The 27,034-nt window shown below is 46.1% G+C and overlaps 2 protein-coding genes and 2 pseudogenes across 4 annotated transcripts; 1 reads left to right on the forward strand and 3 right to left on the reverse strand.

Moving 5' to 3' along the window:
- Positions 1–4,379: 4,379 nt before the first annotated feature.
- Positions 4,380–6,651, reverse strand: LOC136547425 (tRNA dimethylallyltransferase 9-like). Of its 2 annotated transcripts, none has more exons than XM_066539375.1 (2): positions 6,549–6,651; positions 4,380–6,122 (listed from the first exon to the last, which is right to left on the reverse strand). In XM_066539375.1, exon 2 carries the CDS (start codon positions 6,102–6,104, stop codon positions 4,767–4,769), a length of 1,338 nt encoding a protein of 445 aa, XP_066395472.1. In that variant the 5' UTR covers positions 6,105–6,122; positions 6,549–6,651; the 3' UTR covers positions 4,380–4,766. The 2 variants fall into 2 exon arrangements, with proteins under 2 accessions (XP_066395472.1, XP_066395471.1); XM_066539374.1 differs by lacking the exon at positions 6,549–6,651 and adding an exon at positions 6,316–6,423.
- A 561-nt stretch (positions 6,652–7,212) lies between these two features.
- LOC136547427 (uncharacterized) lies at positions 7,213–8,295 on the forward strand (annotated as a pseudogene).
- A 326-nt stretch (positions 8,296–8,621) lies between these two features.
- LOC136547428 (superoxide dismutase [Cu-Zn] 2-like) lies at positions 8,622–11,213 on the reverse strand. Of its 2 annotated transcripts, none has more exons than XM_066539377.1 (8): positions 10,960–11,213; positions 10,406–10,491; positions 10,198–10,299; positions 10,005–10,100; positions 9,808–9,839; positions 9,628–9,703; positions 9,012–9,065; positions 8,622–8,869 (listed from the first exon to the last, which is right to left on the reverse strand). In XM_066539377.1, the coding sequence occupies exons 2-8, from the start codon at positions 10,476–10,478 to the stop codon at positions 8,847–8,849; spliced, it is 456 nt and encodes a 151-aa protein (XP_066395474.1). In that variant the 5' UTR covers positions 10,479–10,491; positions 10,960–11,213; the 3' UTR covers positions 8,622–8,846. The 2 variants fall into 2 exon arrangements, with proteins under 2 accessions (XP_066395474.1, XP_066395473.1); XM_066539376.1 differs by having other exon boundaries at positions 11,028–11,212.
- An 11,252-nt stretch (positions 11,214–22,465) lies between these two features.
- On the reverse strand, positions 22,466–25,749 carry LOC136547429 (protein NETWORKED 3C-like; annotated as a pseudogene).
- Between the last annotated feature and the right edge of the window lie 1,285 nt (positions 25,750–27,034).

Genomic DNA, 27,034 nt, shown 5'->3' on the forward strand with positions numbered 1-27,034 from the left:
ACCAACGCAAACACAGGACGCATACTCCAGTTTGCCTCGCGCACAGTAGAAAGGTCCCGTGACCCATATCCTCACTTCTCCAGCAGCGGACGCAGCAGAGCGTCGTCTTCCCTTCCTCCGCCGGCGTGCGCGGCACGGCATCCGGCGGCGCCAGCGGCGGGTTCCTCCGACGGCGTGCCCCTGGCACTGGGAGCGGGCTCTGCTGCCGCGGGCTCCCCGCAGCAGCGCGTGAGTACCGGATCTGGGGCCCCGCAGCCGCCTACACCACAGCCACGCACGGATGCCGGAGTTGGGGAAGGTGTGGCTCCGCCGCCGCCGCAGGCACCCTCCCCTCCCCCACCCTCCTCCTCCTCCCCTCCCCTCCCCTCCTCAATCGCGCTCGGATGAGCACGTGAGCGCGGCACGGCCTCCGGCGCCGCCTCCGCGGGGGCCGGATGCGGCCTCCACCGCCCCCTCCGCGGGGGCCAGATGCGGCGCACCGGGAGCGGGGCCAGATCCGACCTCCGCGCCCCTCGGCGTGGCGGCGCACCGGCGCAAGCAGGGCCCGGCGGCCTTGCGCAGGCGGCCCAGGCGTGGGGAGTCCCCCGGCGCCCTCTCCCCCGAGCTCACGCCCGACGGCGGACCCCGGCTTCCTCTCCCCCGAGCTCAGGCCCGGCGGCGGACCCTGCCTCGAGCCACGCCGGCCACGCTCCGCCGCGGATACGCCTCGCCGAGTCGAGCCGGCCGCGCCCTGCCCCGAGTCGAGCCCACCTTTGCGTCGTCTCACTTCCGAGACGCAGTTTTGCCTTCCGAATCGCCCAGTACCCAGAATGGGTATCTGGTTTGGGTGTTCCGTTGGAGGAGTGTTTTGGTACCTAAAAGCACTATGCGTAACGCATTTTTGGGTTTGGATGACGCCGTTGGAGACAGTCTAAGGCGTTGCATTTCAGGTGCACCGCCCGTCCTCCCCCTCCCGGCCACGTGCGCGTCTAGTGAACAAAAAACAATAAAACCTCTTGTTAGAGTATCACTGCCCAGATCTTCACATCACTGTCAATTCAAAAACCCCGTTCACTACTAGAATTTAAACCGACAGTGACATACCGACGGTGATGAAGTGAGCTCATCACTACCGGTTATAAAAAACCGACAATAATGTGGTTTTCAAAAAATCTAAAAAACAGGCTGAAAAAATAGGGAATTTGTTTTTTTAATTCTAGGAGAGGCTCCACTGGCCAGAAACACAAGCGATTTTTCGCACAAAAAACACATGCTTCGCAGCCATCAACGCTCGAACACCTGATCTCCTGCTTCGCGTCTTCGGCCCCTAACCACTCCACCTGCAAGCTATTTGTATCCAAATGAGATTTTCGTCCTAGCCATTTTATATTTATCTGATTTTGAAATTAGGATTTGGGACCCTAAACGAATTTAAATGAAAAAGCTGTTAACTACAAAGTTTTATAACTTTTCGAGATCTACAACTTTTATTTTGGTAGTTTCTTGTCGCACCCAATTTTACATAGTAAAACCAAATACTTATATATGTGCGCTCAGGATATCCAAACACACACATATATCACAAATTGTAATAGCATCAAAGTAAAGTACTTATTACATCACATATCTCATCACAATGTTAATACAAAGTTTGCTCAATGGCAATATTATTACAATCACAGCAGAAATTCTAGCCCAATGGACTCCAACTGGTGAACATCTCCCTGGTAGTCCTGGACATCCTCCGGAAACTCTTCATATCCATTATCTGTTACCCATCCAGGATTTTCATTGGATGTAAAGCAAGTGTAAGCTCACCATGCTTAGCAAGTATAACAAAGGGGTCTATGATGCTCAAATGCTTGACACTGTTTGACTGCGGTTCGCAATTTTAGTTGATCAAATTTTAGCATCCTGAATCACTATTTTAATGAACAGTCCCAATTCCCAGGTGATATTAAAGTATCATCAAGTTTATATCAATTCCCATCCATCCACAGTAACCACTAATTATGAAGGATCCAGGCCGCTCGTATCCGTGAGCACGGCTGTTATAACAGATCAAATATTTCTGTAGAAATTGTACAACTTTACCCATCGAGCCGTGATTCCCAGTGCCGAGATTTGCAAAGCCCACTACTGCTCGTATCCACAGAGTCATGCCGAACTCACAGATTCATGTCCGCATCGTGAGACGATATGCATGATACAGGACCGGACCTGTTACGTTGGAGATATTTTCAGATGGATGATAGATGGCAGCCTGAAAACGCTCACAGCTCGTTTATTACAAGGTTCAGCAGCCACCCGTTTCGAAGAGATTAGGTAGATGCCCCAGATATTTTTCTAGTTTAATTTGTTGTGGCTGCCGCCTGCTGGGGGGAATTCACACCGGAACACTTGGAGCCAGCGCCACGAAAACGCACAAACGTCTGCCACACTAGACACGATGTAACTTGTTAGTCACACAATGAAATAGATAGTATAGATGTTAATCCTAGCCAGAGGGAAAACAGTCTCTAGCTCAGTTGAAACAAACACTCTCTAATCTAACCATGACCAAATTCTCTTGATTGTTGGTCCATGTGTATTTTCTATTTCTCAACTCTAACTCTATCAAACCCCATCTACTTACCCAGTCATTGAAAAGATCTACCCACCTAAAATTAACATGACCATTACTTTTATCCAAGATAGATCTCACTAGATTGAAATCACCACCTAACATAGTGGGACCTGTCCAGGAACGCACGACCTTATGTAACTCATCAACAAAGGATAGCTTCCCTTCCTCATAGGGAGAACCATACAACACTACCAACTTAAAAACAAAACCAGCCATAATCTATTTGTTTACTCTAGTGTTTACCTTTCTTTCAATGATCTTTAATTTATGATCAATTACTATAGTACATATTTTATATTGCTTAAATATAATAGTTATGAGTGCACGGAGTGCGATTTGCGTTGTACTTTTTTTATGTTTGAGCACTGTACCTGCACGGTTCATGTGACATTTAAACAAACTTGATTTGAGACAATTTTTTGTGCGTGTTGGCGCGGCGCTGCATGCATGATTAGGTTAGCCCACCAACTATTATGCCCCCCAAAAAAAAAAAAACATGAAACTGCAAGCTCTAATAATTGTGTAGGTCCAGTATGAGATAGCATCCTGCACCTATCAGTGAATCGGGCGGCTCCTTTACCGATGCATTCCAAATCCAGATACAGCTAGCAAAATGATCGTCCGACACCGCCTGCAGTTGCACCGATCAATCGATCCATCAATGTGTGTACGAGAGTACGTATGGATTGGTAAAAGTAGGAGTATTTCTTTCTTTAATTTCTTTTGTTCTTGGTCAGCGTTGAGTTCATGGCCATGGACCATGGTCGGAGTGGGGGTGTGCACGGCTGCCGAGGCAGGCAGGATGGCCCGCCTGACATCTCTGCGCGGCGGTCCGGCCTGGCTTCAAATGGCCCCTGTTCTTCTTGGTCGTCTCGTCCAGCAGCACTGTGCTGTCACGCGACCGCTAGCTGATGTCGTCATGACCTTACAAGTTAGTACGATGCTCATCGCCATTGGTGCTGCTCGTGGAGTTCTTCTGTAGCACTAGCAGACATGGTTATCTACTGCAAACCACTTACTCTGCACATCGACGCAGACATGGTCACCACTTGCTCTGCTGCAGATGTTGTACTAGTGTCGTTTTGGTCCGTCCATGGGTTACCTAGCAATCTAGCATCGCATTACTACGACCGTACTAGTCACAGAACAAATTACCAATGCAAGTTTATAGGCAAGTACAATACTCCTGCAAAAGAGAGAACGTCATACTTGCTTACCAATTATCTTGGAGGTGTGTGCATCCTATGTTACTTATGTAACAAACATTACCAAATCAATAGACCATGCTGAGATGTGCACAGAAGGTGCAAAATATCGGAGGAAGAATGTCAATACATACCAGGGATCACGACCCATTGAGCAGTCCAGTGACACAGAAAATTCCACCTTCAGCATCTGTATGCAATCAGGGAAGATTACATATAATCATATCCCAATGAAGCCTCTTCCTTTTAAAATTACATTTGGAAATATGTATAATGATTAAGAGGAAAATAAGTTTGGGTTCATCATTCAAAATATAGGAAATCTCAGAGCACCAAAAACTTCCATGCTCTTGATATGCACACATCCTGCTTCTCCTATGAACCTCTACTTAAAAGTTTGGCTTTGCATTTCTTCTGTAACCAGTAGAGAACAGATAATCTAACATGTACTGTCTTAGACTGCTTGACTAGTATATCAGACTTTTGCCAGACAGGAGCGAGCAAGCAGCATACTTTGATAATAATAGCAATGTCAGACAGATTACGTAGCTGCAGTGCATTACAGCAAAATAACAAACAACGAGCATATACAGTACAGTTACAGCTCAAATGAAAGGATAGTCCTCAACACATCTCAGCTTAATTCTGCACGAATGACGCTACTCATTTGAAGCTTAAAACTAACAAGATCAGGTGTATGTGCCACAATAAACGGAACCAAGCTCCTCACAAAGCTCATAGAGGAAGACGCCAAAGAAGAAATATGACTTTTCATTCCATTCAGCCACTTTGAAAAGACGTTTTTACTATGATTGAAAACAAAAATTAAAACCAATAAAATAAATTCCTGTGTTATTGCATATTGCTCTAGAAACCTCATGCGCTCATTGGTCAGCACCCAAAAGCTGGAAGATTCTCCAGTTTGAAGAAACGTGATAAGAGAGTAGGGCTAGACTTCATTTGCCCTGCGTTCTCCTGATCCAATTCAAAACGTGAGAGCAGTCATCATCCCCAAGGAACACCCTGTTCTCTGAGCGATAGGTTTTGAGATCACGACTTTCGAGCATGCAACTTTCCCTTCGCTTTTCAAGTGATTCAGGAACCATCCTTGGACTGTGGCCATGGTAAGCATTACAGATAAATTGAACAATCGCCTCAAATGGTTGTGAGGCGTCGACCCACTGGTAGATCTTCTCATTGCGGAACCAGGTAATTTGCCTCCTTGCGAAGTTCCTAGATGTACTCTTAAACTTGGCCAGAAATTCGAGGAACTCCTGCGTGGTGCTTTCACCTCCATTCTGCCTACAGTGCAGCAGGTACTCCATGGCTTGCTTGTAACCAATGGCACGAGTTGCAGAGTTGACATGTGGATGCAAACCGATATCGAGCAGCCACGAGGCTTCTGAAAGTAAGCCGCCTGTGTCAGCCAGCATTTCTTCACACCTCAAATCAATTGATCGGTACAGCTCCAAGCGTGGGCATGCAAGGAAAATACAGAAGAAGTCATAATCCATATTCCTGGCTTCACAGCTCCTTCCAGCAGAGACCTCGGTGCCATGCTGTTCACAAAACATATTGTATGGTAAGGTGAAGGCAGAGGGAGGGGAACCTGATGATCTAATAACCTCAAGGCTTCGACTCAACCTCTTCCAGTTATTCACAGACAAGTCCCGAGCTTTGGGGTCACCAGCCCGGACCACTAGCTCTACTGCTTCCTCCCACTGGCCACTCTCCCGAAAACTGACGAGCTCAGACCACACAGCTGAAGTGATGTCCATGGATGATTGTGGAACATTTGGCTTGCCATAGATGTACCACCGTAAGTAGAGCCCAGTCCCTCCTGCAACAACAGGCACTCGCCCTCTGTCATGAACATCCCGTGTCGCTCTCCGGGCATCGCGAAAGAAGGCTCCAGCCGAGTAATCATTGGACGCATGCAGTATGTCGATCAAGTGATGTGGCACCATATCCATCTCTGTCGCGGATGCTTTGGCAGAACCAACGTCAAGGCCACGGTAGACTTGCACGGAGTCCGCGCTGATGATCTCTCCTCCGAGCCTCCTGGCCACCTCCAACGCGAGCCTGCTCTTCCCAGCACCGGTAGGGCCCGAGATGACAATGACCGTATCCTTCTTCCTTCGATGATTTGGCGCCAGAGAGGTGGTCGCCGCCGTAGCGATCTTCTTTGCGTAGCAGAAAGATGAGGGCGACTTGTGTGGTGAACACAGGACGGGCCAGCTTGTCCAGACGGCACGCCGCGTGGCTCTAAGCTGTGGCCTCATTTCACAGCACATGACAGGGAACGAGAGTGCCTGCCAAAGATGTAGAGGGAATTTCAGACTACAGTACAACATGGTTAGAGGTGAAAATCGCAGCTGTGTACTGGTACCCAGGGCGCTGTTACACGCTCCGGACAGGACAATTGCTCAAACAGTGGGTAGCAGAGGGCTAGGCATTCCATCAAACACATACAGGACGCAACCGGAGGGACAGATCGAATTGTACCTGTGCGGATTGTGGAGTGGCAAGGCTGTTTGGGCATGCTGAGCGCTGAGGGCATATATGGGGACTGTGGAGCGGAGGCGTGCAGCGTGCTTGTGGAGGCGACGGCGAGCTCCCACACACACGGTGCGAGTCGGCAAGGTTGCTCTCAGTAACACTGGCAGCTGGACGACCAGAATCGAAGAGGTAATAATTACCAACTCAGCTGGGTTTTAGCAGCAAGCTGCAACTCTCACCTCCACCTCTCCTCCGTCGGCCGTGACCCGTCAGGCCAGGCGACGCTCCCTCACCGCCGTCCGCCGGTCACTGCGCCTGGTGCTGCTGCTGGGCGGAGGGAAGAAGGTCTCGCAGGTCGCATCGCATTCGGAGGACATCCCACGGGAACATTATCATCCCACATCCACCAAAGTCCAAAGTGGCCTGAAAAAGAAAACAGCCCATCAGGCCCACTCCGGTGCCCGGTGATGCAGCCATTCCAGCCACCGTAGTTCCGATCATCTCGAACAGCAAGTAAATTATCTGGACTACAGCCATTGCATGATCAACTTTATCCAAAAAAAGATTACAAATTTTACGAGTGCAAGATCAGCAGGACTCTACCCAGGCTTTCACCCTTTCTCTTAGTCTTACATCTTTACAGACATGACAAATAGAGACAGACCCTCAAACTCCTTGGACACGTTTAATCCTTTGATTTGATGAAAGACAAAATATTCAGAAGCAGTAATAGCATGGGATAACGACAGATTAAGAATCCAATCTCGTTACACGAAATGTTTGAATTCTTTGTTATCACGACGCCATCCATCCATCCAGATTGTAAATTGAAGGCCAAACCCACAATTCCAACACACAAACCAGGCAAAGTGCCATAGCATAGCATCGTCCTAGTTCCCAAGCCTCCCTGCAATTCGACATGGCCTCGCCCAAGCTGATCGCCCTGTTCTTCGCCTTCGCCATGGCGGCGGCGGCGGCGCTGCAGCCCTCGGAAGTGGCGAGGGTCCAAGTCCAGCTCCAGCAAGCGTTCAAGCCCGCGGTCGCCGCAGACCCAGAAGCAGCAGAAAAGGCGGCCCTGGCCGACCAAGCAGCCGGCGGCGTGCCAGTGCCACGCACATCGACGACGACGACACCTCCGGCAGGCGGCATCCCCGCCGGCCTGCCTCCACAGGTCCACAGCTACAGCCCGCCATCCTGGGCCTGTTTTTCCCGCCGCTGGGCGCCATCATCGGCCTGCTGCAGCCGCTGATCCCGCCGCCGGGGTCGTCTCCGCCTCTCCAAACCGGCACCGGCACCCCTCCGCAGCCGGCCCAACCGATGGAGTGCATGACGCCGCTGGCTGGCATGCTGCCGTGCACGGACTACCTCACCAACGTCACCGTGCTGACGCCCCCCCGCGAGTGCTGCGACGGGCTCAGGTCCGTCGTCAGGGACGCGCCCATCTGCCTCTGCCACGGCATGAACGGCGGCATGAACCAGTTCCTGCCCAGGCCCGTCGACCCCATCCGCATGACCATCCTCCCGCTCGCCTGCGGCACCATGCTGCCCATCCAGACGCTCTTCGCCTGCAACTGTAAGTTAATTACAATGAGATTGATTCCATAGATTTTATTTTATTTTATATATGCTTGCATTCCATTGCAAGGAGACTAATCTGATGATGCATTGTTCCTATTTGATTTGATTGACAGCGCAACAGGTGCCGCCAATAATGCCTCCGACCCCAGCAAAGCCGCCGATGACGCCTCCTTCAGTGTCACCGTAGATGGTAGATGGTAGATGGTTTCGTCGTGTTTAGAAGTTTTAAGATGGTAGTATTAGATAGTTAAGAAAGTCATCACAGAGAGTACATGGTGGAGTCATGCGTAGTTAAGTTTGATGCAATCGTCAATATAATGTGTAGTAGTGCATATTGAATGGTCAAGGAATTTCTGCCTCAAAGTTACCTCATGGGCCTGTTTGGCTGGTATTAAAGCCAGTTGTGAAGTTGGCTGAATCTGTTTTGTTGTGAAAAAAAAATATTATAGATTTTAGTTGATAAGTTCAAGCGAACATGTCATGATTGAAGATTTTTAACAGCCCGTGATAGTTTGTCCCTTTTTCTTTCTTGTTGCGACCTTTGTCTGAATTTCCATATTGGCAACGGTCTTATCTAGGCTAGATGCCTAGATCTACATGTCATGTTTACGCCTGGCTTTTGGGAGTCTCTGACTATCTGATATGTCGATTTTATTGTATCAATTCTTTCATGGGGCCACCCACCAAATCTGGCAATCCGCGAGGGAATTACTTCCAGTAGTGATACATATAACTTATACGCGAGAGCTCATCAATCAAATATAATCAACAAGCATTTGTTGGAACAGACACTTAAGCAGATGTGCAATATTGTTCATATATAAAATGACATAAATAGTGCTCTGATCATGGATCAGGGGCTTATTTGGAGTAGCCAGATTATGGAGCCAATAGAAGGGAAATGGAACAGCAACTCCTGATGTGCTGGCTTCGATAATGTTTGCCTCAGGGGTTAACATCTAACCTTGGAGCCCAATGATACCTGATAAGATGAGGAAAATGTGGAGCCGAGTTAAAAATCCACAGTATTGTATTGTGATAAATAAATCGAGCAGCATTATATACAAAGTTCAACAACAGTGGATTAAACCAGGATACAGAAAAGACTCCGCCATATAACTTACCACAGGCAACACGTCCGCCAGCATTTCCAGTGCTCTTGCTAAGCTCATGTCCACCTGATGAACCAGAGTAATTGTTAAATTAACACCTTTTATATAGGATTGATTTGTATAGCACTATAGCAATCATACACCTATATTAGTTAGAAACAGTAAGAGTGTCCAAAAATCAGCACAAAAGTGCTGCCTAAAAGACGCAAACAGAGAAACACTAGTTGACTCAACAAACTTTCGTTACAAAAGAAACATCCATGGAATAATTGATAACCAGACTCAAGTAGTACACATTCAGAAAGTAGTTAAAATCAAGAAAATTCCCCTAACACAGTAATGCATCCACCTTTTATGTACATCGTCATTACATAAACTAACTGATAGGCAACAGATTGATCGAAAAACATGTTAAAATTGTTTGCAAAAGGAGAGAAATGCAGCTAAGGCTAGATGTCTGCCAAATTTTCACATTACCTCAAATATTATGAACTTTATCTACTCTTTAAAGGATAGTGAAAACTGCAAACGTACAAACATCATAATAGAAACTGCTTTGGAGAAACCATAAAGATCTGACAAAGATCAAGCCGTGAAATGCATGATCCAAATGTTTACTGAGAATTACCCTTGCCAAGGTCATCGGGGTCAGCATGGACAACAACAGCTCGGCCAATGATTGAGTGTGGCCCAGTGAGAGGAATCTGCCGTTCAAAATTGGGTTCCATGTGAAATGAACAAGTTCAAACCAAAATGCAAAGGAAACAGACAACATGGTTACTACTTAGAGAAAGCGAGTATCGCTAACCTGGCTGTCAGTAATATTGACATTAACAACACCTGGAAAACCAACAAGTAAACTGTCAGTGGGATTATGCGCTGCAGTCTCAACGCAGCAAATTACTTTTGAAAATAAAGAAATCAACTCTTTTCAGCCAACTATTATAATGGTTTCTCCAGTACAAATGAACCAAACAGAGGCAAAAGGCAGTGGGACAAAAATACCATCTTCTCCCACTGTCACATTCCCAAGATCACCGGCATGGCGGTTCTCATCTTCGGGTGCGCCATGCTCCTTACCAGCAGGATTGAAATGTGGCCCTAGAGCACAAAACAACCAATTCCGCCCCGTAAGCACAGCACAATCCACTTGCCCTGATCATACACACATAGCACAGGAAAGATATGCAGTAGGTACCAGTCGACATGCAGCCGTTGGTGGTGTCACCAAGCGCGTGCACATGGAACCCATGGAGCCCCGGCTTGAGGCCAGAGATACTTCCAGTCACAGTGGTCGGACCTAAGCATGAACCAGATACTCTCGTTAGCAACCAGCCATTCAATGTGCACAGAGGAATAGAGCACAGGAATCCTCATCATAAGTCCAAACATGTGAAGGGAATTACCATCTCCCTCTTGGGAAAAGAAGATGGTGCCCTTGACATCAGGGCCAGCGAGGACAGCAACCGCCTTCACCATTGTCTCTTGTGATCTGCCGCCAAAGCCCCGAGGGAATAAAGTTCATCTCAGTAGGCTTAATAGGACATGGTGGAGAGCTATAGGAAGTGCTGAAGAATCAAAGCTCAGCAGCATCTGTAGCCAGTATACTGTAGCTGAATGCTTCACTGCATAATAAGTCAACGCAGCCTATGTCCATTCAGTTAGTATGCTGCAGCACTAGGATTAGCAACACGTTAATACTAAGCATCAACACGCCTGTTACACAAATCATACACAAATTATGTGTATACTACTACTACAGTCTACTCAGTAAACCCAGATCTTTCTACCAAGTAACTCGAACATACCCCAAATCCCGTACCGCACACGAACTGAAGAGCAACAGGTCCGGCTAATCCGGCAGAATCGGCGACCACGGATGTAGGGTACCAAAATCAATCAGGCAAAGAGAAGCGATAATATAGAACCCTAGGGTTTAGTGCAGGTGAGAGGGGCGCACCTATAAACGAAACGACGAGAAGCGACTAGAACCCTAGGAATTGGGGGTTTCAGGTGATTGATCGATACCTCAGGCGACCCCCTGCGCGAGATGAGATGAGGAGTTTGGAGAGGAAGCGAGCCCTGCCCCTGTGGAAGACTCACGAACCGAGGACTACGCAGCTCAAATTCGCCTGTCACGCAATGGATTGGAAGCGCCTTAAATTATCACCGGTGGCCTGCAGGGTGCAGGGTGACGTGCTGGTTTGCTGTACTGTAAGATTAAAACGCTAAGATCTGGAGCGAACAGACGCAGCTAGATCACCACCTACCCCTCCTTTATAATTTTATTGTTTTTTTTTGGCTGACACCAGAGTACTCCATTTTTTCCCGTAAAAGTGTAATTCTAGTTTTTAGACGAAAATCTATGTAAAAAATAACATTTGAGATGACATTAATCACAAAATATATTTTTACAGGTAAAATTATTTTTGGAGATCAAATGTTGCTACTGTTTTTATAAGTTCAATTAGATTTAAGAAAATTTGACTTGGTTGAAATCTAGAAATAGAAGGAGTAGTATTATATTAAAACTACTCTATCCGTTTCAAATTATAAAACTGTATTAATCTTTCTAAATATATTGTTTTTATTATGTATATGTATCTAGACTATGATAGTGTATATATATAAGTAAATAGCAAAAACTGCATATATATAAAAAAACAAAATATTTTATAATTTAAAATGGAGTGAGTAATTTTCAAATTCATGATCGGATCTGGCAGGGACTCAGGGAGGGAGAGAGCTATTAGAGACTTGCTGGTTGCTGCCGAAGGGACCGGCACGCTGAAGGCCCGCCACCGCCGCTTGTTCTTGGTCCGTCTGGAGCATTCACGGCCTGGTATGGTGTGTACTTGGTGTAATACCTCTAAAAAAAAGTGTACTTGGTCAGGTGTAATATGTCAAAGGATGTATGAGCTCGATGTCGTCCTCGTCATTACGATGAATCTAAGGCAGTGTTGGGCTGGCTGGTTGGCCGGCTTTTCGCACTGTATCTACAGTGCTTTTCTCTTTTGAGTTGGCAGCGGCCACAGCTCGAACGTCTGGCTTACCCAGCAGCGGAACACAGCCTAAGGCTTTGTTCGGCTTGGCTAAAATGGCTGGCTGGGCTGATCAGCCCAGCCGTTTGGCGACCCAAGTCCAGTCGAACGGCTGGAGGTAAAAGCCAACTTGTCGGCCGCGTTCTCCTCCCTCCCTCGCTCTGTCCCTCACGCCCCCACGTCTAGGGTTTCCGCCGCGCGAGCCGCCACGGGCGTGAGCTCCGCTTCTCCGCGCCTGTCCTGGCGCTGTCGAAAGCCTCACGTTTGTCGAACTAGAGCGCCGCATCCCCTCCTTCAACCCGTCGACGTCGACACCTGTCTGCCGACAACAAGGTACTCCCAGATCCGAGTTCACCTCCCTCCCTCCCCACCTGTTCTGACGCCGCCGTCGTCCCCGCCTTCCGGATCCGACCCCATGTGCTCCTATTGCAGGGCCGCCGCCAACAGACCCGTCTCTCAGTTCACCGGAATCACCTGCCTTCTCGTCGGATCCGCCACACTGGCAGTGTCGTCCACTTCGTCCTGCTTCTCTTCTGAAGGCAGGCACTACATCCACCGTTCAAAACACGCGAAGCCTTTTGGCAAGGCACGTCCCCATCTCTTACGCTCTAACTCCCCTGTTTGTTACTCTTACAAGTACTGCACTTTTTCTTGTATGTTGCATACATCATACCATATATTTTGCACATGGCAACAGATGTCCACTGATAAATTGCATCATGGTTTGTTTTAGTCTGAAAGGCAAATAATTTTGCATGGATAACAACACATTTTATCAGTATTTAATTAAGGAGATTGTAATGCTGACTAGACTTTGGACTTGCCTGCACGTTTCATTGTGTGTGCAAAATCTGATGTATACTTTCAAATATTTTTATTTGTGTCTGCACTTGCTCAAGTATTTTGAAATTATGAAGTCCTACTTGTTTGTTTTTTAAGATAAGTGTATTTCGTCTTGTGCATGTTTAAAAACTGAAGTTATCCTTGACCCAGCAGGTGCAAGAGATGCTGAACACAAAGAAGATTGGTGACATTGCATTTAGAGGTAAGGATTTTAAGACTGCAATTGACTACTACTCCAAGGTATCAACATCCCTGTTCTTCTCCATTTCTACGTAATTATGTTAGGAGACTATCACAGAAAGAGATCATCTGATGTAACTGTCAAAAACTCAAACTGGTTCTTAAGTGGTTGGGCCCTTGCCCTGTTAGCTCAAGTACTTAGCAACACATACGGCACAATTTTACTTTCTTACTCTTGATCAAAACCTCCGAAACATTGTATTTATAGCTTATATGACAAAGCCTGTTTGCTCTAATGCAGCTAGTTGCAATGATGTCGACGCCTTCAGCTAGTTGCGATTATGATTTACTCTTTCTTATCACATTTGCATCCCACCCATCTATTTTTTATCACAATTTGAAGTGTATACAGTTGCAGACTAAGATATTTGTGGCTTTATCATTTTGATCAACTCTTTTCATTTTGTTTGCATCCTTGTACGAGAGTAGATCTAGAACTCAAGTAGACTTTATTAATTGGTATTCTTGGTTCAGCGCCAACTGCAGACCCTTTCTTTGGACCCAATGAATTTGAAGGTTCGTATGTCATACTTGATAAACTCATTTGCTCACAAAGTTGTTGGACGAATTTAGTACTAATTCATGCTCTTTCAGATGAGCAGCTCTGAGGACTCCTACATCAGCGACAACTCCAGCGAAGGATCGCAAATTTACAACGTTGCGGCTGCTGCTGTCCTCGTTGCACGGTTAAAAGCAGCAGTGGCCAATGCGACTCCAGTGGTGAACCCTGCCCTCCCCTTCCCAAAGATGAGCGAGTGGCAGTGGATGCAACTGAATCTACAAAACGAATAAAAGTGCAAAGAAAACTTGCGTATGTCTCCTGATGTTTTCCTGTATTTGCACAACATTTTACTTGAGTATGGATTGAAGGGTACACAACAGACAGACAGGATCCATAGAAACTTTAGGATTATATGTGTGGACTTGTGCTCACAACGGGGCAGCTAGAAGAAGCAGGGATAGATTTGAACAGTCTTTAGATACAGTTAGTAGGAAGGTTACTCATGTGGTCGAGGTTATTTGTATATGGGCAGACAGTATTTTAGTTCCAACTGATAGAAGTTATGCTGGAGTGCACGCTCAGTTTTTAACATATGCACCATTTTTTTATGGGTGCATTGGGACTTTGGATGGAACTCATATTAAAGTTTCAGTGAACAAGGAGGCCAAACTTGACTACATAAACAGGAAAGGAGATGTAACAATTAATGTTTGTGCCATTGTGGACATGGATATGTGCTTCACGTTTGTCGGGGCTGAAAGGACCGTGACGCCTAAGAGGGGGAGGGGTGAATTAGGCAACTTAAAAATTCTAACTCTAAAACTATGGCCTCTTTTTCTAACCCTAGCAAAACATATGCAATAGATAAACTATCTAGATGTGCAACTATGGTTTTGCTAGCGTGTTGCTATCTCTACCGCAAACGTAGTGAAGTAAATAATGTAAATGCGGAAGCTAAAGAGCAAGGTAGAGATACGCAAACTCCCATTGACGACTCTAGTATTTTTACCGAGGTATCGAGAAGCGCGCAAGCTTCCCCCTAGTCCTCATTGGAGCCCCTCGCAAGGAATCCCTCACAAAGGCCAAGCTCCCGGTCGGGTAACTCCGTGGATAGCCTCGGGCCTTCCCCACGCGCAAGTGGGTCTCCGATGTGCCTCTCGGCAAGCCTCTCCCGGATGCTTCCCGCCGTCTTCACTATCAAGCTTCCAGCCGAAGCGTCGCGGGCCTTGTTCCCTCCGGTACACGGTGGCGGCCACACCACAAACGCGGTTGGTGTGATCTCGCAAGACTTCAAGCCCATCCGATGTACAACACTTATGCTCGCAAGCACGGGGTGGCAAGAGGTATGCAAACCTCACTAAACACTAGGCATACACCTAGAGCAAGCGCATAAGCGGTGGTCTAATCAACCTAAGCACTTCACAAAAGCACTTATGTTAATCACCTAATAAAACACTAAGTACTATGCATGTGGAGATCACTAAAATGGTGTACCAACACCTTTGGTATGTTTCCTCAGCTCCACACATCACAAATGCCCGGTTGGGGGGTATATTTATAAGTCCCACTGAGAAAATAGCCGTTGGGGACGAAATCCCGCTTTTCTGCTACTGACCGGACTCTGACTAGCGTCCTGTCAGTACTGACCGGACGCGTCCGGTCACGAAAACGACTCTCTGGAACCTTAATGATGTTGACCGGACTCTGGCACTCAGCGTCCTGTGCAGCGTCCGGTGCAGCGTCCTGTGCATCGGAGCGTCCGGTGCAGCGTCCTGTGCAGTGTCCGGCCGCTGCTGTTGACTCTACTGTTGCTTGATCGGAGCGTCCTGTGTAGCGTCCTGTGCCTTATGTGAGCTCGTTTCTTCGCGATCTTGCGTCCGGCTTGGTTCCTATCTTCGTGCTTGGACTTTGCTTGATATCTTGTGTCTTTTCTTGTGCTCCTAAGGTCTTGCTTATGGTGTTGATCATCGGATCATCACGTCGCCTTCGTCCAGGTCACGTCTTGCACCCTATTGCACTATAAAACAAACACTTACAAATTCATTAGTTCAATTTGGTCGTGTTGGTCATCAAACACTAAAATCCAAAGTAAATGGGCCAAGGGTCCATTTTCCTTACAATCTCCTCCCTTTTTGGTGATTGATGCCAACACGACCAAAGAAAGCAAATAATAAGAATTTAGAAGTTAAAAACTACCTACTTGCTAGGATGCAATACAAAGGGTAAGGTTATATGATACTAATTGATAGATACTAATTAAAACTTTACTTAAAAGCTTGTCTTGCCCTTGCAAATGTCCCCATGTGATATTATGGATTAAAGCCTAGTTTTCAAAATAATTTCTTCCATTACTTAGACTAATCCATAATTCACTTTTCTCCCTTTCTCGGACCATTACCACTTGTAGACATCAACTTGATGCTTGCCTTTGATCCTTCAAATTCTCCCCCTTTGGCATTAAACATCGAAAAGGAAGACATTAGTAGCACAAGGGAGGGTCAAATTTCGTGATCCTTTGAGTATAGAGTGAAATGGATCACAAAATTTGACCCTCACATTATATAGACTAAGCTCCCCCTAAATATATGCATACATATGGTAGAAAGCAAAGCATATGCATAGTTAGCAATTTATTGTTCAAGAGAGTTTGATCTATATAATACATGGAGAAAGCATACAAATATGAAATGAAATCAACATGATGATGCTAATTGAAGAATGATGCTTCACTCCGGGGACTCCAATTTTCTTACAATGAGACTACTACACATGTGATAGGTTTTAAAAAATGATACTATTTGAAAAAGTATTAGTCTCAAGGCATCCAACTTGTAGATTAAGCTCCCCCTAAATTTATGCATACAAGTGTTGAATACTTGTAAAGTTTATGCACATTGATTTAAGTATCAAAATACCACTTTGAAAGATAATATTTGGGAGAGATTATCTATAATTTAGACTATGGCACATATTAGATAAACAATTGTAAAACAAGCTATGTGCCATGCTTCTAAACAATTTTAACCCATGTAGGTTTGCTCCAAGGGTTGATAATGAAACCGAGCAAGCCTACCATATTATATACCTATTGAAAGCATGACAAAAGATGTAAGCATGTAGATGTAAATATAGGCATGAAAGATAACTAGATGCTTTAAGAGTGTATCAATTGAGAAACAAAACCAATTGAAATGTATATTAATTGAAAGGAATGACATCTAGTTACCTAACATGGGAAGAGGAATTTGGGTCCATAGTATTCACTAACCTACTTGGCAATGACTTTATCCATCATGATGCACCCCATGAAATACACCCATACTTTGCCAAGTCTCCAAATTCCCCGATTGTCCTACAGACTTCTCACTTCCCTTTTGGGATCCAAACCTTCTTGGTGCTCTTTATGTTGGAAATGATTTTCTTTGGCACCCAAAAGCGTTTGACCCCATTGTTGGCTTGCTTGTTCACCTTGATGGCCACCACCTTGTCATTTTTCTTCTTCTTTAAGAGATAAGGTGTGGAGGCCTTCTTGTCCACCTTGTTGGTGTAGGTGTTGGTGAGCTTGCTTGTTTGCTTATTCTCCTTCTTCTTTGCTCCTTCCCCATTCTTCACCTTGCACTTATAGGACTTGTGACCTTCCTTGTGGCACACGTAACAAACCACGGTTTGTGCTTCATCAAGCTTCTTCACTCCCTTGACGATGTTATCTTGATAAAGTTGGGTTTGCTTTGCCTTGCCTTTCACTTGAGTCAAGTCCTTGGTGAGGCGAGCTACTTCTTGCTTGAGTTGCTCATTCTCCTTTACAACCTCTTATGTGCATGTATCTACAATAACTTTCTCAACACAAACTTGGTTGTACAAAGGTGAGTCTAAACATAAATCATTGCAAGAAGTAGAGGCATCCTTTTTAGACATGTTAAAGATAGAGCTTTTCTTTTTAGATGTCTTGGTGGAGGTTGTGCTAACAGCTTCAAGATTAGCAACTTTATTAGTTAGCTCATCACAATGTTTGCACATGGTTTCCATTTTAGCAAGCAAACTATTATATGCTTCTTGTGAGCTAGCTAACTTTTCTTTTAATTTTTCATTTTTCTTTACAAGTTGCTCATCATTGATTGTGCATGCATTTGTTGTTGCACTAGTCTTAAGTTTCTCAATTTTAGTAGATAGTTCAATATTGAGACTAGCAAAGTTCTCATATTATTCAAGCAAGGTTTTGTATGCTTTTTGTGAACTATCTAGCTTTTCTTTTAAACTTTTGAGCTTCTTGTGTTGACTAGTGCAAGCTTTAGCATAATTAAGATTTTCTTGCACAAGTTCATGATAAGAAGGCATATCATAATCCCTATCACTCTCACTAGAGGAAGAGCTTTCGTTACCTCGTGCCATAAGGCACACACGAGAAGAGCTTGATGATGAGTGCTTGCGGCCTCGCCTCTTGTGATGTGGTTCTTCTTCACTTGAAGAATCATCCTATGATCTTATTGATGTGAGGGCTTGGTTCTTGCATGCCTTCTTCTTTATCTTGGGTGTGGGTTTGTTTGGACAAACTTCTACAAAGTACCCCATCTCGCCGCATCCATAGCATCCTCTCTTTCTTTGCTCGTTTCTTTGATTAGTGAAAACGAGGTCTTGAATTTGGATGGGCGCACCCTTGACATTGAGCCTTACGATCATCTTCTCCACCTTTTTGATAAGTTTGATTGATTCTTTATCAAGGTCGGAGGTGGAGGAGGAAGATTGATCATCATCACTTGATTCTTGTTCATCATCATCATCTTCTTCTTCACTTGAGGAGCTTGAGCTTAAGCTTGACTCAACTTTCTTGCCCTTCATCTTTTTCTTCTCACTACAAGCGAGAGCTTTGCCTTTGATTGATGAAGATGCTTCTCCTTGACCCATCTTACGTGACATTTCAAATACCACTAGCTTATCAATGACAATGCCTGGGGTCATGGTGCTTAAGTTCTCTATGTTGTGAAGGATGGTGATGATGCTTGCATATTTCTTTTGTGGTAGAACGAAGATGATCTTCCTCACGATGTCCGCATCATCTAGCTTTAATAATCCTATTGAATGAAGCTCATTGATAATTAGATTCAATCGAGAATACATATCACGAACAAGCTTATCATCATTCATAGCAAAGGAATCATAATTTTGCTTAGCTAGACAATGTTTTTGCTCACGGACATTACTTGTGCCGTCATGGAGCTCTTGGAGTTTTAACCAAATTTTATGTGCCGTATTTAAGGTGAATACTTGATTAAACACATCCATGCTAAATGATTCAAACAAACAGTTTTTAGCTCTAGCATTAAAATGCATTTCTTTTTCGTCACTCTTTGTGGGTTTTTTTGGGATTCTTAATGGGTTTCATCCCGTCACGAGTGACTCTCCATACACCTAAATCAACCGCCTCAAGGTGGCAAGCCATTCTAGCTTTATAGTAGAAGAAGTTAGTGCCATCAAATTGAGGAGGCCTAGCGGTATCCATCCCAACCACTCTACAATAGCATCGGCTCAACGACAGTTAAGCCAAAGGTCAAAAAATGAGCCAACCGGCTCTGATACCAATTGAAGGGACTGTGACGCCTAAGAGGGGGTGAATTAGGCAACTTAAAAATTCTAACTCTAAAACTATGGTCTTTTTTTTCTAACCCTAGCAAAACCTATGCAATAGATAAACTATCTAGATGTGCAACTATGGTTTTGCTAGTATGTTGCTATCTCTATCGCAAACGTAGTGAAGTAAACAATGTAAATACGGAAGCTAAAGAGCAAGGTAGAGATACGCAAACTCTCATTGACGACTTCGGTATTTTTACTGAGGTATCGAGAAGCGCGCAAGCTTCCCCTTAGTCCTCGTTGGAGCCCCTCGCAAGGAATTCCTTGCAAAAGCCAAGCTCCCGGTCGGGTATCTCCGTGGATAGCCTCGGGCCTTCCCCATGCGCAAGTGGGTCTCCGATGTGCCTCTCGACAAGCCTCTCCCGGATGCTTCCTGCCGTCTTCACCATCAAGCTTCCGACCGAAGTGCCGCGGGCCTTGTTCCCTCCGGTACACGGTGGCGGCCACACCACAAACACGGTTGGTGTGATCTCGTAAGACTTCAAGCCCCTTCGATGTACAACACTTGTGCTCGCAAGCACGGGGTGGCAAGAGGTATGCAAACCTCACTAAACACTAGGCATACACCTAGAGCAAGCGCATAAGCGGTGGTCTAATCAACCTAAGCACTTCGCAAAGCACTTATGCTAATCACCTAATAAAACACTAAGCACTATGCATGTGGAGATTACTAAAATGGTGTATCAACATCTTTGGTATGTTTCCTCAGCTCCACACATCATAAATGGCCGGTTGGGGGGTCTATTTATAAGCCCAACTGAGAAAATAGCCGTTGGGGACGAAATCCCGCTTTTCTGCTACTGACCGGACTCTGACCAGCGTCTTGTCAGTACTGACCGGACGCGTCCGGTCACGAAAATGGCTCTCTGGAACCTTAATGATGTTGATCGGACTCTAGCACTCAGCGTCCTATGCAGCGTCCGGTGCAGCGTCCTGTGCATCGGAGCGTCCGGTGCAGCGTCCTGTGCAGCGTCCTGTGTAGCGTCCGGTCACTGCTGTTGACTCTGTTGTTGCTTGATCGGAGCGTCCTGTGCCTTATGTGAGCTCGTTTCTTCGCGATCTTGCATCCGGCTTGGTTTATATCTTCGTGCTTGGACTTTGCTTGATATCTTGTGTCTTTTCTTGTGTTCCTAAGGTCTTGCTTATGGTGTTGATCATCGGATCATCACGTCGCCTTTGTCCAAGTCACGTCTTGCACCCTATTGCACTATAAAACAAACACTTGCAAATTCATTAGTCCAATTTGATCGTGTTTGGTCATCAAACACCAAAATCCAAAGTAAATGGGCTAAGGGTCCATTTTCCTTACATGGACCGGGATGGCGGGGTCAGTGCATGACATGGCCATACTAAGAGAATGTTGGCGGCAACCAACCTTCCTGCATCCACCACAAAGGTTAGTGATTAGTACCATGCAATAGTTGAACAATCTTTGTACTTGCTTTTGAAGATAATGAAAATGAATTGTGGAAATGGTGCATGTGTTGCAGGACGCTACTATCTGGTGGACGCTGAATATGTGCTGGAGACTGGCTACATGGGTCCATTAAAAAATACAAGGTGTACCATCTAGACGATTTTAGGGGTGTAGACATGGACACATTATCTTGACAGGAGAAATTTAACTTCACTCATTCGAGCCTCTGCAATGTCGTCGAAAGAACATTTGGGGTTCTCAAAGCCCGTTGGCACATATTGCATGGGGTACCGTTCCGCCATAGGAAAAAGCAACAAATGATTATTATGTCATGCTTTGCAATGCATACTTTTTTATGGAATCGTGAGATTGGAGTTGGTTCGCCTACATACCCACCGTCGGATTGGGTTCAGATCAATACTAATTGCACTATGTCCACTGTGACGGAGTACATATCTGTGGCTCTCTGGGGACAATGATGCAGCAAAGGTGATTAAAATTAAGATGCCAAGTACTTGAATTAAAGATAGTTGTTTGCATTACAATGCCAACTAAATGGTTAATTTTGTGACCTACCTCACTAGTCTCTTAGATATAAGTTGTTTCCCTGCTAATTTGTCTACACTAGATTATTATTGGCCCCGTTCGCGTGCCCTTAAACCTGGCTTGATCCGCTTCTTTTTTCATCCGGAACAATGTTTTTCTCTCACAAATTCCTCCAGCATTCCTCCAAACCATCCAAATTTCCCCAGAATTCCTCCAAGCGAACTAAATTAGTTGTTTGCGTTGGCATGTTACAATGCCAACTAAATCTATCCTAATTTCCTTCAGGGTTCCCTTGGTGCACCTTCATTTACTGTTAGCAAGACATCCGGCCAAATTGCTAGTGGACATGAAGACCTGTTAAATGGAATGGAAATTGCTGCTGCAACTGAAGACAAGGAAACACATTCTTTTGAGATTGATCCCTCTCAGGTATTTCTTCACTTCTATTGAAGCTTGGAAACCACTGTGTTACCAAGGGCCTACTGACCCAAACATGGCTGGGTAAGTGACTGTTGCATGGGAGTTGTCATGTTTGTAAAGAAGTTGTCATGTTTGTAAAGAAGTGTAATTTGAACTGTTGTATGTGACTATTCGTAATGGCTTGTAGGGACCTGTTATGTGTACTGAACTGCTAGTTGACTAGCTTCTAATAGACTGTTATTAGCTCCTAACAAATTGTTAGTCCAGCTACTGTATTGTAATTTGAATGGCTTGTGGTTTGGCGGTATTAATTGAATGGATGTGTTGTTGGCGCCATTTTTTTAAAATGAGCAAATGGCATTACATGGCTGATGTTTCGACTGCTGGCTGCCAGCTGCAGCTGTTGGCTAGATGGAGCTGGTTAGTTGGCTGGTTTTTCCAGTAGCAACTGGTTTTGTGCAGCAGCCGTTTCCAGGCTGACAATACCAGCCGAACAGGCCAAGCATGGCCAAGAACGACAATGAGAACAATGTGTCGGTGCAGGAACCAGGTGAATGAGCTTCATATACAGAGGTGAAAGATGCAGCGGCTGCTGGGTTGCTTGATAGAATCCCAATTAGGATTTGGGGGTTTCTGGTGATTGTCTCAGGCGAAAGGTCTCAACTCTCAGCTTGGCAGCATCTGCCTCTAATCTTCAAGACAGGAAGAAAATACTGCAGCACAACTAATCTACCAAGGTTCAAGAATCATAGTCACAGCACAGGAGGAACTGACAAAAGAATACTTAACTATAATTAACGCCATCATACAAACATGAATCCATGGCCCCGTTCAAGCCGAAACACTGTTCCGGCTGATTTGTTGAGAGAGAAAAATACTATTCCGACTAAAAAAATAAGCTGAAAATACGAATTATAAGACAAGCGAACAGTCATATGGCTAACAAATATTTAACTATAATTAACTACTACCGCGGTAGCGGTAAATACAGGTGCAAAGCACCACCAGTCAAAACGATGCCATCCTATATGCACATCACTCACCTACAACAAATGCATACATCATGAGCTACATGCTGTTATGCTGTCTCTCTTCACGATTCGATCCTGCAGCGCCGTGCCGGCCCTTGTCATCAGAGTCATCAGAGGCTCAGAGCGCGACGATGGGGCCCGTAGGCCTGCAGTGCGCGGTGAAGAGCCTCGCGGAGAAGAGGCCCCTGGCCACCTTCCTGAGATCGAACGCCGCGCGGGGTGCAGATGAGGAATGCTTGGACGACGATCCCCTGACGATGTGCTCGCGCAGCGTCAGGTTCTCCTGCCTCATCACGTCCATGGACGACGCCAGCTGCCTGATCACCTCCCTCTTCTCCTCGTCCTTCCGGGCCAGCTCCGACCTGAGCGCCGCCGCGCTCTCCTCGGCCGCCTTCTGCAGCGCCGCGTTCTCTGCCTTCAGACTCTCGATCTCCGCGCGCATCTGCTGCTCCGCCTGCTCACGCTCTTGCTCCTGCTCCGGCAACGACGGCTCCGTCTTGGTCTCTGCCTCGTCTTCGTCTTGCTCGGGGTCATCCACTTCAGACTCCGAGTCGTACATGGAGACCGAGCAGGAGGAGCGAGGCGTGGTCTTGCCGTTGGTCGACGACGCCTGGGGCCGGTTCTGCATGCAGGAAGACAGGCCGAACACCGTGTGCCGCGTGCCGCGTGCCGCTGCCGTGCTTCAGGAGGTCGTACTGCTCCGCCAGCGAGCGGTGCGTGCGGTACAGGTCGCCCAGCATGTCCACCAGCACCGGCCGCTTCTTGTAGTACATTTCAGCGCGCTGGGCGAACGAGTCCGCGTCTTGGTCGATCAGCTTCAGCATTTGCTTCGTCTTGTCATCCAGCTCTGATATCGAAGGGAAGGACAAACACAAATACACAATAATCTCTCAGTAAGCAAGATGTAATTCTACGACTGAACCAATGGCAGTTTCATCAGAAGAGCCCAAAGGTCTTAAAGATAACTACAGGACAGAGTAACCCGGTTATAAATTTCAACGCGGTCATGTAAAGTCAAGTGCAAATGTGCAATATATAGATGTCATAGTTTGCTCTAATGATTCAGATGACATTAAATTAACTCGATGGATTATCAAGACAGTTTTGGAGTGATGATCATTAGAGAAATTTCCAGGCAAAACTCAAAATGGAATTTGCTATAATTCACTGAATTACTTCAGGTATTTCCTCATGGCATAAATGATAAAACAAATACGTAATAGCACTGGCGTTTAGAGAAAATAATTCCTAGTATATGACAATTGACAAGAATACAAGAAAAGCATGCTAACGTACTGTTTACAAAATGAAGACAGTTCTACATGTTAAAAGCACAGTAAGAGCAGCAGAGCATCCATTATCAGGAAATTCAGGGTAGTGAGGCAAAACCTGAAAGCGTGCTGTTCAGCCATGGAGATGGCCTGGCGAGGTTGTGGCTGTCGAACCACCATGCCTGCGGCAGCTCCTCCCGGTGCACCATCTTGTCTCGTCACTTACCTTACCTGAAGGGTTCACAGGAACCAACAGTGTTACACAAATGGGAGAGTTCGGATGCCACAATTTTTTTTTTTCAGAATTGCTAAACCTCAGCCGGTTGATTTGGCCTCTCCAATCAACTGATTTTTTGGGTCATCTGATCTTACGCGGACGGCTAGCAGGGGGCACGGCCGACGAACAGGCGAGGCACGTGCAGTCAGCGAGGGCCGCCGAGGCAGCAGGTGTGGCCAGCCTCTGAGCTCGCGGCCCCGGCCATGGCAGGCGCGCGGCGCGGGGCCGGTGACCGGCGACGAGGAGGGCCGACGGCCGGCTATGAGGAGGGCGACGAGGAGGGCCGCCCCCAGGCAGGATCACCGTTGCTGCTTTTTCTCCGGACTCGCATTCGACGGAAGGGAAGGGAAGGGAAGGAAAGTGTGCAGGCGACGGAAGGGAAGGGATAAGGTTGGGGAGGTGGGTCCCACCACAATTTGGGAAAATTTGTTTTGAAATTTATGAAAAATTTGTGAATAATTTGAAATACATTTCTCTGGTATCTGCAATTCATAAAAATAATTTGAAAGTATTTCTGAAAATTTTGGCATATATTTGTATTATCTCCAAATTACACCACCGTGTTCAATAAATTACACTGAAGAAATTATTGTAAATCTAGTAATAAGATAGTGTAAATATAGCTAGAATACTACATGGAAAAAATTCAGGTGACAGATGGGACGAAAACAACTGAATGTCACCTAGACAAATCTTTTTTTTTTCTAGATTTGTATCATAGATTTGCCCCTCCTGTTCATCGTCAAAAAAAGATTTGTATCATATTTTTCAGGTTTGTGGTATCCCTTACAAGTTAGGAAACAAGAACAGATGCCGGAAAAGAACCGATCGTAGCCTGAAAAGTTCAGCTGTTGTACCTCAGGGGAAAAGAACACTAAAAAAAATCAGATCGTTTTCCATGCACCTTATGCAGTTCATGTCACGGAACAAATCAGAACTTGGAAGGGAAAAAAAGAGCTTTCAGTCTACGGATGCTCACTCCAGGAGTGCTACGAGCCTACGGTTCGTAAAACTGTGGCATCCCATGCGAACAGTAAGAATAAACAGCAGCAGGCGTACGTCGCCTGAAGCCCAGAACTAGGTAGGAACTGAATCTGTCAGGCAGTCGACATCGCTCGTGTACTGAGCAGCCAAGAATCCTATAGAAGCAGCAAGAACCCCTACGGTGGCACGGCGAAACCCCGAACAGCTCCGAGAAACCAATCGAAGCGCGGGCGCCCGTAACAAGGTCGGTGACAGCAATAACAGATTCACCCGCCCCGCACAATGACGATGACCCCGCCCGATCCCGACTCCAAGAAAGCAATCGCCTCACCACGCCACGCCAATCTGAAACTCCTCCGCAGACGATGGCGCGGCCAGATGAGGGGAAAAAACAGACACGCCGGCAGGCAACCGCAGCGATCGAATCGAGAAGTTAGAGAGAGAGGGGGGAGGGAACAAGTGGGAACCGCACGCACGGCACCTTGCTGCTTGGTTGCGGGCTGCTGCTCCGTGGACCGTGGCGGAGGTTGCCGTTGGGCTGCTGCTGCACCTGGCCTCTCCCCTTCCGCTGCTTTGAGGATGGCGAAGCGGAGGAAGCGGACAAACCCCTCGCGGATTTTCAAATCCTGCCGCTCCACGACGACGGCTCTATGGCTCGATGGGGATTGGGAACAAGGACGTCAGAATGTACTCTTTCCCGCTACGAACAATTTATTATTTTTTCGTTTCCGTCTCGGGTATAGATTTTTATTCATTTCCATACCCGTTGGGTATCAATCGGATAATAGATACCTGATGGGTACTGTATATTCGATGAACAAGGACGCTTCGTAGCTTTGTAATCGGAGACGTTTCTTCTTCACTCGGGTATAAGTGTTAGAGTCTCGGAGATGCCGAGGAGAAAGAGCGAGGTTGCGAGGAGGACGAGCAAAAGTGGCAGAGAGACCGAACTGAGAAAGCGAGGAGCATGAGCGCTCGTGAGACAGGCGTGCTTATGCTGCTGGCGGAGATAGTGACGAAAAATTGAACTAAGGTTCCTAGAACACACAAACTATATATATGATTCTTCAGATTTGGATCAAAATACCTATGTTGAGCTTTTTTGGGCCTAATATTCGCATGACAGCTCAAATAGTCGGGTTCCCCAATGGGTAACGGGGACGGGTAAACAGGGAACGTTCCCGTACCCGCTATACCCATTGGGGATGAATTCTTACCATTTAGATGCGTGCAGGTAAAAATATGATCTCATCCCCATTCTCTAATAGATCAAATACCCATCGAATATCGGGTATCAGAGCCCGTTGTCGTCTTTAATTGGGAAGGGCGATCTTGCGGGAGAGCCCTCAGAGAAGGACGATATTTATTTCCCAGGTTGGAGAGTGGCACGCGCCGCGGGCCGTGGTGGGATCGGATTTGGTTTTCTGGGTGTAGCAGGGTGCGGAAAGCGTGTTCAGACTGGGCCATAGGTTCGGGGGGGGGGGGGGGGGGGGTTGACTGGCAGGTGGGCCCAGGTAGAGTCAATCCTGGCCAGTCAGTCCATCTCGGTAAGCGCTATGTAAGAGGAGTAATTAATAATTCAGTACTCTGGTAAAAAAATGTAAATGTACAGCAGCGCGAACGCTAATATACTAAGGACATGTACAGACCACAGAAAGTGTCTCTAGGATGATGTCACAATACATGCAAACAGCTAAACAGACAGCACGTACAACAGGTTATCTGTTTGGCTGTTTATTAATTCTTTAATGTCTTTATGTAGCCATGATCAAGTATAAATATGATTCATGTATACCGTTATGTTGCTCGTTGATAAAAAAAACACACATGAATAA

The sequence above is a fragment of the Miscanthus floridulus genome, chromosome 3 (genome assembly GCF_019320115.1).
Source record: "Miscanthus floridulus cultivar M001 chromosome 3, ASM1932011v1, whole genome shotgun sequence".
NCBI lineage: Eukaryota > Viridiplantae > Streptophyta > Magnoliopsida > Poales > Poaceae > Miscanthus > Miscanthus floridulus.